The 12740-nt window shown below is 45.3% G+C and overlaps 1 protein-coding gene across 1 annotated transcript in view; it reads right to left on the bottom strand.

Moving 5' to 3' along the window:
* EXPH5 (exophilin 5) overlaps positions 1-4998 on the bottom strand; it is a 47328-nt gene extending 42330 nt beyond the window's left edge. The window contains exon 1 of the mRNA XM_065423351.1: positions 4880-4998. Within this exon, the coding sequence (XP_065279423.1) occupies positions 4880-4998 (119 nt within the window). The remainder of the gene's footprint in view (positions 1-4879) is intronic.
* Positions 4999-12740: the final 7742 nt, after the last annotated feature.

Here is a 12740-nt window from a genome sequence, read left to right as displayed (position 1 = left end):
GAATGTCAATTTCACCATACACACACAAGCCAACAAAAAATATTTCCATCAATAATAAATCAAAATGGACAGATAGGAAAAGTAAGAAAAATGCTGCCTGAGCAGTTAGACTCTCAGACAAAGGCCAGGAGGGATCATCATGATCACCAAGTCTGACCTCCTGCACATTGCAGGCCACAGAACCTCACCCATCCACTCCTATAATAGACCCCTAACCTCTGGCTGAGTTACTGAAATCCTCAAATCATGATTTAAAGATTTCAAGTTACAGAGAATCCACCATTTACACTAGTTTAAACCTGCAAGTGACCCATGCTGCAGAGGAAGGCAAAAAACAAAACAAAACCCAGGGTCTATGCCAATCTGACAATTTATTAGAGTAAAAATACAGTGATTAAGATTTTTGAATTAGGCTTGTTACAAATGGACTAGTAACTGAATAGTAGAAACAGATACAATTTGTTGATTTAAAGATATTTACTTTGTATATTTTGACATGTGATGTTGACAATTTGTGTTTTAGCAGTTATAAAACTTTAACTTTTTGAATCTCAACATCTGTCATTAAATAATTGTCTGACTCCCCATAATTTCCTACAACTGTGAAAATTTAAAACCATCATCTTTAAAAATAAATTATTATCCATCAAAATTATTTTAAAAACCCTGAATTCTGCAAAGCCTAGTTGTAAGGTCACTGGCGGCACTACCACAATGATGATTTTGAATGGGACCCGATCTGGTAGGTGGCCTCTGAGGACACCTACTGGATTGGGCCTGTATGCACTTTAGGCTGCCAAATGACTGGCTTCCCCAGCTCATGGATTGCTCTGTAGCTTAGGTGGGAGGGAGGCAGTAGTGCATGTATAACGCTGACGGACTCCAGTCATCAGCGGGCAGGATAGAACCAGGGACCTCTGGAGCTTAGTGCATGAGCTAAAAGCCAACTGGCTATTAGCAAAGGCTGTAGAGCAAACTCATTAAATCTCTCTCTCTAAGTGGTCTCGGTGCCACTAGATGGGACACAACACCACAACCAGAAGGTGTGTGGGTTACACATGTGCTCAGAAGGGGGAAGCTAGGGAACTTTTACTCTGAAAACTTATGCTCTGAGTGAGTTTGGCTGAAGTTTTGTGGATCGCAGTGGAGCCAAAACTGGGACTTAGGTACTTAAGCCCCAGACATAAACATAAGTACCTCTGTGGATCTAAGCCTTATTATCTCTGTGCCTCAGTTCCCCATCCGTAATATGGGAATAATAGTACTTCCCTACCTCACTTGGATGTTGGGGTGATTAAAAACCTTAAAGGCTGTGAGGTACTCAGATACTGTGGTAATTGGGTCTATATAAGCTCCCAAATAAAATCAACTACCTAAACAATTTGGGGCTCTTCCTATTAAATAAATTCAATACTTGCCCAGGGGTCCTCTACTGTTCCTCCAAGCTTTTCTTTCCTGGTCCTTGTGGAAATGAACAGGGAGCCTGCTCCCACCTTGCCAGGTTACAGCCCTGCTTCTTTTAAAGGGCTCACTGGCCATCTCCTCACTCCCTCTGCCTTAGCTTTCTCCACTTACGCCCCTGGTGCCAATCCACTGGTGGAGGTTGTTGTCTGTACTGAGGCTGAGCCGTGCTCAGACAATTTGAAGCAAATCTTCTTTAGCTCCAGAGATGACTGGAAAGGCAGCCTGTGGGTATGCCTGGCCTGACCTCAGACCTGCTCTAGCCATTCAATGGAGAAGGCAACAGCCCCACCTCTCCTTTCCCCTAGCTCCATTCTATGGTGCTGCTGATACCAGATAATGCCATCCCTTACCTGACTGCACTCTAGGGTGTGGCCCCAAAAGGGCTAGAATCTGATCCCATTCAGGAGTATGTCAAACCGTACTAGGGAACTTTTAGTGTATGGTAGCAGAATCCACATGGCCAGTCAGTGCACGGCAAACTAGTACACTGTAGATTTACACCCCAGTTTTCTGTGCACTAACTCTCTATCTAGACAATCCCTGGGCCTTTATGAATTAATCTGGAGTTGAAGAATGATATGATATTTTTATCCCAATGAAGACAGTCTTTTCACAGCCACAAACATGTTAGAAACAGACATAATTAAATATTTTTTTATAATTATTTCTATAGCACTTTCAGTGTGTGTGGCACTATATAATCACATGAAGGGTATCACAAACAGCTCCCTGCCTTGAGAAGCTCCTACGAAAGGGTCAGTGGATCTATTTAGTTGGGTGGGTACCTCAGGCCTGCACGGTTCTACCTCACAAACCCCATTACAGGGAAACAATCTAGATGGGCTCCATGGCCCCCTGCACGAGTATTTTTAGTAAAAGTCGTGGACAGGTCACGGGCACTAAACAAAAACTCACAGCTCATGACCTGTCCATGACTTGTTCTATATACCTCTAACAAAAACTTGAGCCGGGGGGCTGCGGGTGCTGGGGGGGGGCAGTCCGGGGGCACCATGGGTGCTGGGGAGGAGGCATGCAGCAGCGCGTGGCCCAGGACCCCTGCTGGTGCTGGGGGGGAGGAGAGTAGGAGGCTTGGCGGGGCTGGCAGGCTCCCTACCCAGCTCCACGCAGCTCCTCGGAAGCAGCCGGCATGTCCCTGCAGCTACTAGAGGGAGGGAAGGCCAGGCGCTGGCTCCGCAGCTCCCATTGGCCGGGAACCGCAGCCAATGGGAGCTGAGGGGTGGTGCCTGCAGGCAAGGGCAGCATGCAGAGCCCCCTGGCCCCTCCGCCTAGGAGCAGCAGGAACATGCCGGCCACTTCCGGGGAGCCCCTATCCCGAGGTAAGTGCCTCTCCACACCCCAACCCCCTGCCCCAGCCCTGAGCCCCCTCCCACACCCAAACTGCTGCTGCTGGCCCAGGGACTGCCCAAGTAGCCCCGGAGCCAGCCACACCAGCCACTGCAGAAGTCACAGAGGTCACAGAATCCATGACTTCCGTGACCTCCGTGACAGACACGCAGCCTTATCATAACAGTAGAGGGAGCTATCTGAAGCACTTACAATCTAAATAGGTAAAACAAACAAATGGTGTTAGAAAGAATTATTATTTTTCAGACAGGAAACTGAGGCACTGACAGATTAAGTGACTTGCCCAAGGTCACACCTGAAGACTCTGGCTGAGCCAGGAATTTAACCCAGATCCCAATCCAGTGCCTTAGCCACAAGAGACTATTTCCGCTCTTCTGCTCAGCTTACATTCTAAGGCTAACTTAATTGAAATTTAAAAGTAGACCTCCAACTCAACAATCTATCAGTAGAAATACCCCATTATGTGTTAAGCTTACCTGGATAGCCTTTGCATAAAGAGAAAAACAGAACCATAAATACAGAGATGTAGGACCAAATTCAGACTTGGTGGTAGGTGTAAGTCTATTGAATTCAAAAGGAGTACTCAGCTCTTTTGAAAAGCTTATTTATATGCCTAATTGTGGTCTTAGGAGCCTCACTTTAGGTGCCCATTTTCAAAAATCTTGGCCTATATTTATACTTCACAATGTTTCCAGCCTTGCAAACAGTCACGCCTGGCCAATTTTCCCCTCCCTATCTTATAACAGGGCGAACCACACAGAAACTAGCTAGTGATTGAAGAAAGGCAAACACCAACTGGAAACAATGGATTCAGTAGGAGCGCCCATTCAGAGGAAAACCTTGGGTTTCACTGGGGTTACACAGGTTATAAGTCAGTCCTGAATTTACCCCCATGTGTTTAACCAAGCCCCCTGTAATATGTCAGGCAAGTCCAGTCTGCTGAGGTACTTCATTTCAGATGACCTTTGCCTTCCCTTTAAAAGTTTAAGTGAATGTCACGCTCATGAAAGATGCCAGAGGGAGAACCCTGGAGAACAGGTGCAGCACTCAGGGCAGCTTTCCCCACTCTATCTCACCAGCACCTCAAATCTGACCTGGAGGCACCGTACCTCTAAGGATCACCGGGTATTTCTGTTCAGTGCTTGGTCACTGCTTTGACTGGCAACAAGTAACCAGTGTTAGTGGTTATGGGATGCATACACCTGTCCATTAGGAACTGGACTAAGGCCACCCAGTTATTTCACCTAGGTCACTAGGTCACTCATGGCCATCACTGACCTGGGTTGAAATCAAACAGGTGACCTAGTGGTGAATTGCCTTATTACCTGTTTCGATTGGTGGAGGCCTCTACTTTGGTTTTGGAGAGGTGCCAAGAGTCAATCTGGAATGTGCCTGAGATTGTCACAGCTGTCACAGGGACGTGGATCATTTCCTTATAGCCCTTATCAAGTATTCATGCCGTCCTCGCGCCACCAGGAATCAACCTTCAGCCAACACCCTCTGTCACTGACAGGTTAGGTGACAGAACAGCCTCCCGTGACAAGGGGGGTGGGGGAGGGAGGAGACCCGGCAGAGCCCTAAGTGCCCCACTCACCACAGACACACCCGCTTCTTACCCAGCCCGTTGCTGTGTCTCTAGAGCTGCTCCCAAATCCTCCCGCATGGGGCAGGAGCATCTGGCTCCCGGTAACGTGCCGGCTTGGGGGGGGACACTTGGGGGGGGGGGGGCGCTAGCAGGGCAGGGGAGCTGCAGCCTCCCCCTGCCGACACGCACACAAACAAATACGGCCTAACAACCTGCCCTGCACCCACCAAGCCCATGGGGGCCACGCACACACCCGCCGCCGTGCACCCTGCCTGGGAGAGCCAGGGCCGCTGTTCGCGGGGCTCGCTGAGGGCACGAGGGTCTGACACACTCAACACAGCCCAGCCTGGCGGGGCAGCAGCAGCCGCGGGGAGGCAGGACGGGGTGAGGGGGAGCTCGGGAGCGCTGCCTCTGCAGTCCCAGCGGGGCATGGGGCCCACTGGGATCAGGATCGACGCCTCCTACCTGATCCGGTCCTTCTCGGCCCTTTTCAGCTCCGCATCCCGCTCCAGCACCTGGACAATCTGCCGGGCTTCCTGCTCGCTGAGGAAGGTGAGATCGAGCCCGCGCGGGGCTCCAGCCATCGCCGCGCACGGGCTGGGGACCGGCTCTGTCCCCTCAGCTCCTGCCCCGCCCAGCAGCCGGCCCCAACTTGCGGGAAGCACCAACTCCCACGGGAGCGGGCACTGCCCGCACCTGGGGGCCCGGCCCTGGCCAACACCTGCGTGAGTGACAGCCCGCCGAGCTAACCCCGGCGGGGCGCCAGAGGCTGAACGGGGCGCCGGGACCAATCGCGTGTGCGCAGGGGCGGGCCGTATCCCAAGGTGGCTGAGCCGCGTTCAGAGCAAGTCCCTTAGGTCTGCCGGGAGCGAGGCTGAGAGAGGCAAATATTTGCTCTGAGCCTTTGGCAATGAAGGAGTCGCCTGGCTGGAGGAGCTTTGTCAAGACCTGGGTGGGGGGGTCTGACCCGGGGAAGTTTGACCTTTAACAAAGGTAGAGATCCACTGGGGAGGGAGCCAGCGCTGGAAACAGAGGGTCCTGGGGCTGCAGGAAACACCCTGTTGGAGAGAGACCAGCACTGCAGTGAGGAGCCCTGGGCTACGGGGACACACACTCTGGTCAGCTCATTTCAAATTCCTGCGTGACCAGCAGCCTGCCTGTTTGGGGTCTGTGACCCTACCTGTAAAATGGGGATGATAAATCAGCCCCCAAGTATCAGGGGGTAGCTGTGTTAGTCTGTATCCACAAAAACAACAAGGTGTCTGGTGGCACCTTAAAGACTAACAGATTTATTTGGGCATAAGCTTTTGTGGGTAAAAAACCCACTTCTTCAGCCCTGGCTCACAGCGTTGTTGTGAGGTTTTTAATGAATGTCTGTAAGGGAATGGGAAGATGTGGACTTTGTGTAATCACTTACAGAGGGGAGACAAGTGGGGTCCAATGTAGGAACGGGAGTCAGGAGACCTTGCTTCTAATTCCTGGCTCTGTATCTAAGCTGCTGTGTGACCATGGGGAAATCACTCCAGCTGTCTGGGCCGCTGTTTCCCCTGCTGCTCTGTGTCTGTTTAAATTGAAAACTCTTTGGGGCAGCGACCAATGCTTAATTTGGGCCAGGGCTGAGCCTGGCACTTCTGACCTTGTCGTGTCGGCTATGAAAGTTTTTTTAAAAATTGCTTGAGCACCAGCACCTCTTTCATTACAAATTAAGCACTGGCACTGCCTGAATGATTGATTGTACAGTGCCTGGTGCAAAGCAGACCCCATCTTGGTGGGGGAGTTCTACCTGCTACAGTAACACTAATAATAATTATTGATACCTGCATAAAGAGGGGGTAAAATGCTACTAAATCTGAATTTTCCATTTACAGGGGAAGTAGGCAGGAGCATTTGACACTTAGCACAGGTGTGAGTATTTTCACAGGCTGCAAAGCAGTGGAGAATCAGGCTTCTTAATTGCTAAGCATTATTATAACAACACAGAAATACCTTTTGTCCTGGTCTAATTTCTGATGGCTCTTATTGTGGAGCAACATGTTAGAAACTATGTTGATGCTCCTGCATTGTATGTATCAAGATAAGAATATATTACCCTTAATATTTCAACCAGAGGATAAAAAAAATCAAGATTTTTAATTGGGGCTAAATTGCAGGCGCAGTCCCAGCAGCCATAGGCAGGCGTGTGGAGGCAGTTTCCACTCATTAGTTTTCAAAAGGAAAAATGCACGCATTGAAATAGTAGTAGTAAAGTGAGACTCAAATGATAGGCCTATCTTAAAGTGTAGTGGTGAGTGTGATTAATTTGTCTTTTAATGGGTAAGATGGTCAAATTGTTATTTACCTGGGTCAGCACTGGAAGGATTTATTTCAAACAAAAGGAGAAGTTTTAAAAAAATTCAGTGTAGATTGAAAGATGCATCATATTTATACTTTACTTTGTGACCCTTTTCACTATGATTTATTTCATGCAATTAATTAAACTTGCCTGTACTTAATCTGCATGGTAATTCACACAGTAATTAGTTTAGCAGGAACAGACAAGATTCTACAGTTCTTCCAAAAACTCAGGGCCAGTTGCTACAAGAATCGACTGCTGCACATTTTCCTACATATTTCAGCATCTGTAAACAGCCCCTTGGGCTTTTTGCATTTCTACCACTTGGAAATCCTTTCTTGAGAATATTTCATTTAACTCATCCTCAAGGATGAGTGAGGCTAACCCCTCCCACAGCACAGCAGTGTTTGTAAAACCAGGTTTGTTTTTGTTGAATGTTTAACTAAATTCAAAAATTCATATGCTTGTTTTGTTAAAATATTATGTTTGCTGTTGAAGAAAAAAATCCAGAATACATAATGTTGTTGTTTTAGTTAAATAAAATAATTTAAACGTCTGTCTGGTGATGTTCTCCTCCTAATACAGCATGGCAAGAAAATCCTCCAAATATTAATGATAGTTCACCTCCCAATGACTTCATAAACATCTGCTTCAGTTACCTTTGGTAAATGAAATAACCAAACAGTCATTCATTTTCTGATATAGCTGTAAAACTAATCTGAAAAGTTTTCAAAATAAATCACTTAAAAATGTATAGTGTGTACCTTCTAAAAATGAAACCTAAATCTATCTCTGAGTTGTGAAGAATATGTATTAAGGTTATAACAACCAACAAGAATACACTTTTATGTAGAAATCCATGATTAAATCGAGTCTTCCTGACTAGTGATTTAAATCAAATCCACCCTGCTGCTTTCATTTATTTAGGTAATTTATTTAAACTACGATATAACTGATGGAGAATAGGTGTGAGGAGCACTGGAGGAAATTCCCAAGCCTCCTTGCCTAATAGTAATGTAGCTAGGTTTGACCCTTTATTTCTAGTTATTGGTCAACAAATATCTGCAGCCATCCGCTCAGTGTTGCATCATAGGCAACTGACGAGCAAGTGACAGCTGGGAAATCAAACTCACAATTTATATTGACTACTGACCATCACCAGAAAGATGAGTAGCAAACAGTTTATGGAGCACATTTATTTCAGTCCAAAAATTTAGATCAGTTCTAATCACTAAAGCACCGTAAGCATTTATAAGGCCTTACTCTCCTTTCATAGAATATTAGGGTTGGAAGAGACCTCAGGAGGTCATCTAGTCCAATCCCCTGCGCAGGACCAACACCAACTAAATCATCCCACCCAAGGTTTTGTCAAGCAAGGCCTTAAAAACCTCTAAGGATGGAGATTCCACCACCTCCCTAGATAACCCATTCCAGTGTTTCACCACCCTCCTACTGAAATAGTGTTTCCTAATATCCATCCTAGACTTCCCCCACTGCAACTTGAGACCATTGCTTTACAGCTTTATACCACTGTGGCAATGTAAAGAAGCCTTAAAACTTTTACATCTGTTTTATACTCTTGGGGGAATTCATAAAAACAATGGGAACAATTTACTAAGCTGACAGGCTGCTACAGAACCTGCCCCATACCTACCTCCTCAGAAACACCCTAAAGCCCTGCCTATCTACATTAAGTGCCACAATAGTGAGCGGGAGGGACAGAGTGTTTCCCTCTCTACCATGAACAACTGCCCAACCCCCCTCCACTGCCGGCGGTGATTTATGTCACTACTGGCTGCTCCGGGCGCCCAAACCAACCTGCCTGTGCTGCTGGGGAGGGGCATGTGACTGTTCTTGCAGCTTCCCCGTCAAAAGTCATTTTTCTGCAGGAAAGCAAAGAAATCTGCAGGAGACATGAATTCTGTGCACGCACAGTGATGCAGAATTCCCCCCCAGGAGTACTGTACTCAAAACTGTATAAGATGCACAAAGAGGCAGCCCTCTTGTGAGAAACCTGCAATCTATATAGGCAAGACAACACAAATAAGATATAAAATGCACTGAAAAGGACAGTGTGGTCCAGAGGATAGGGCACTGGACTGGGAACCAGGAGAGCTGGGTTTCTGAATCTGCCACTGACCTACTATATTACCTAGGGCAAGTCACTTCACTGGTTTCTCCTCCCACCCTTTCTTTGTCTTGCCTAGGTGTGAGCTCTGGTACCGAGTATTGAGAATATTTGAAAGAAAATGAGCTGGAGATAGTGCTTGTCCCATTCAGGTTTTTTTTAATGCTTGTAATTTAACTCTGTCATTGCATATTTCTCTTTTTAAGATCTCACTCAGTTCCTTCCAAATTTCAACAGCGTCAGCAATAAAACAGCTATTTCCCTGCATTTTGTTCAAGGCTACAGAAATAGGCTTCAGGGTACTCAGCATGTGTTCAACATTTCTCTTAAGCCCAATGTTGAGAACTTTGGCTGTGACAGTGCCATCTATTTTTTTCATGATTTTGTCCACAAACTGTCATCAGATTAGGCCAGTTATTGATATAGTGCTCAAAACAGTCACTACTGAGTTCTATTGCACGTCTTGTGGGAGAGTTAGCTTGGTTCCTCCCACTTTTTTCAGAGCAGCTGCTGCAAAGTGGTTGTTACGGAAGTAGTTTGCAATTTCAACAACATTAGACTTTGTTTCTGGAACACTGAAGTCTTTGGCTAGGAGGTGCATCAAATGAGCACTGCAACTGTATGTTATTAGCTTGGAACTACCTTCTAAATAATTTATTCTCATCTTCGTTACGTTTGCAGCATTGTCTGTTACCAAGCTGCGTACTAGACATTTGAATTTTTTTTCACAGTTTGTTATAGCTTTTATTGCTGCTTCTTGTAAGTATTCTGCTGTGTGTGCATTTCCTGATGTATCAATTGTTTCTGTAAGGAAGACATTCCCTTCTTCTGTTGTCACACAAGCACATACAACAGGATCATTGTGCTACACCCATCAAGACTCAGGTTAACAATTTTACCCTCTAGACCTTTTGCACACTGCTCAATTTCTCTTTCATACACTTTATCCAGCAATTTGCCTGCGACATCTGCTCTGTTGGGTGGACTGTGTCCTGGTCTTAATGACTGAACCATATTAATGAAGTGTGGGTTCTCAATCATACGGAAAGGAGAGTTTACTGCATAACCAAACTGGGAAATTTTTTCATCAATTACCTCTTTTTTGTAAGACAACTCCCACCTGTTCAGGCTCTCTGTATGTGTGTATATATATCTCCTCAATATATGTTTCACTCTATATGCATCCGAAGAAGTGGGTTGTAGCCCACGAAAGCTTATGCTCTAATAAATTTGTTAGTCTCTAAGGTGCCACAAGTACTCCTGTTCTCTTTTTTGTAATCTGCTAGTTCTTATCACAAACTTATCTATGGTTGTTTCTGGATGGAGATTTTTTTTTTTCTTTTTGCTACAGGTGATATACTGTGGCTACGTGACCTACATGATGTAACTGAAACACTATCATTGGCAGATAACTCTGAAACTACAGAAAATGATGGTGATCTTGAAGGTGTATAGTCTTCAGAATCCTGTATGTTGAGGATGGATTCTCCTAAACAAAATAAGTCAATGCAGTTATTTAATTATTATTACCATACTGCTCATTTAGTATTACTCATTGCATTCACTGACACTCAGTACTACTTTAACAGTGAAATTGTAAAAGGAAGATCTGCCTATTTCAGCTATTTATTTTTTATCACAACTGCATCTAAAATTGTTGCCTGCCCAGATGGGCCCCGAGATGGCAAACAGGGTTTGTTGCCCGGTGTGCTTGGCACCAATAAAGACACCGAGGGGAGAAAGCAAGCGAAGTTTATTTCAGAGCTCTGAAATGGCACTAGGAGACCAGCATGTCTCAAATCAAGTGCAACAAATACAAACAAATGTTACCTTTTATACTCCAAACTGTTTCTGTGCAAGCCTTTGTCTATTTCACCCTTACCCCTCCCTTCCAGACAACAGTTACAATAAGCTCTACATAAGCTTGTGAGAAAACTTTTCCCAGTCTCTGCGACCTTGGGTTTAGACGCCTGTAAACTAACTATCTCTCCTTTCCCTCACTCCTTATCTTTACTATTTCTGCTAGTGTGAGTGAAACTGCAGCCATCTGCTAGAAAAGCTGACCAATACATTTCTGCTTCAGCATCAAAACAATTAGCATGGAAGTAGGTGAGAGTTCACAAGATGGAGTTCTGTGGTTCAGGTAGGCCCAGAGCAAAGGAGCTTTATCGGCACTTTTGGCCTTCCACTCTCCCGAGTTACCTGGTAGCTATGCCTAGTGACACCAACAAAATGATAGTTGTTACTTTATGGTACTATCTTTTTTTTTTTTTGCTCAAACATGAGAATTCAAGAGTAATCCAGAAGGAAGACAGGCAGTCCTTAAGAAAGAAGTATGAATTAAAAAAGTTTACCAACCTGAAGATCCTGCATGTTCAGACATGTTCCTTTCATCATCTTCAACGCAGCTTCCTCCTGAGAAGGAACACGTCTCATGATGTTGTTTCATTCGGGCAACCAGGCCTTGCATTTCTTTGTTGCACAGTTTGCATTGTGCACGCATGCCTGTCTTACCCACAGGTAGAGGAACTTCATTAAAATATTCCCAAACTGGGTCTCTTTTACGGCCTGCTGCCATTATAGGTTTTCCCTTCTAGTGAGAGAGTGGTATGGTAGAACTCAAATCAATGAAGGCTACATTCAGAAAGACCTCATGTCATAACTATAAAGGGAAGGGTAACAGCTCTCCTGTGTACAGTACTAAAATCCCTCCTGGTCAGAGACTCCAAAATCCTTTTACCTGTAAAGGGTTAAGAAGCTCGGGTAACCTGGCTGACACCTGACCCAAAGGACCAATAAGGGGACAAGATACTTTCAAATCTTGGGGGGGGGGGGGGAAAGGCTTTTGTGTGTGCTCTTTGTTTTAAGGGGTTGTTCGCTCTTGAGACTGAGAGGGACCAGACATCAATCCAGGTTCTCCCCATCTTTCTAAACAAGTCTCTCTTATTTCAAAATTGTAAGTAAAAGCCAGGCAAGGCGTCTTAGATTTACTTTGTTTTCTCAACTTGTAAATGTACCTTTTACTAGAGTGTTATCTTTGTTTGCTATACTTTGAACCTAAGACAGAGGGGGGTCCTTTGAGCTCTTTAAGTTTGATTACCCTGTAAAGTTATTTTCCATACTGATTTTACAGAGATGATTTTTACCTTTTTCTTTAATTAAAAGCCTTCTTTTTAAGAACCTGATTGATTTCTCCTTGTTTTAAGATCTAAGGGGGTTTGGATCTGTATTCACCAGGAGTTGGTGAAAGGAAGGAGGGGGGAAGGGTCAATTTCTCCTTGTTTTAAGATCCAAGGGGGTTTGGATCTGTATTCACCAGGAGTTGGTGAAAGGAAGGAGGGGGGAAGGGTCAATTTCTCCTTGTTTAAGATCCAAGGAGTTTGGATCTGTATTCACCAGGGAATTGGTGAGAGGTTTTCTAAAAGCTTCCCAGGGTAGGGAATGGTGGCAGCGGACCAGAACTAAGCTGGTAGTTAAGCTTAGAAGTCCTCATGCAGGCCCCCACACTTGTACCCTAAAGTTCAAAGTGGGGATACAGCCTTGACACCTCAAGACTTCTGAAATATGCTGCTTAAACAGTTTCACTTTTGTTTCTACTGCCTGTCCTCCCTTCTCACATTTATCTCCAGACTACTTGTCCTTGTCCAGATCTGTTCTGCCCCCAACAATCTTCTTGTCTTCAATCCTGCTTCTTACCTCTGGAGGGACTTTGCTACGAATGGAAGCTCTACACAAAGGACTGATGACCCATCCCAGCTGTGGATGTACTCCAAAGACTTGATTTTGAACCTGCAGTTTATTTCATCACTGAACCAAGAACTTTGCCATTACTGTATGTAATTGATTCCATTTAACCAATTCTAACT

Source organism: Emys orbicularis, chromosome 1 (genome assembly GCF_028017835.1).
Source record: "Emys orbicularis isolate rEmyOrb1 chromosome 1, rEmyOrb1.hap1, whole genome shotgun sequence".
NCBI lineage: Eukaryota > Metazoa > Chordata > Testudines > Emydidae > Emys > Emys orbicularis.
The sequence above is the reverse complement of the archived record's forward strand: the minus strand, read 5'-3'. Positions and strand labels throughout refer to the sequence as shown.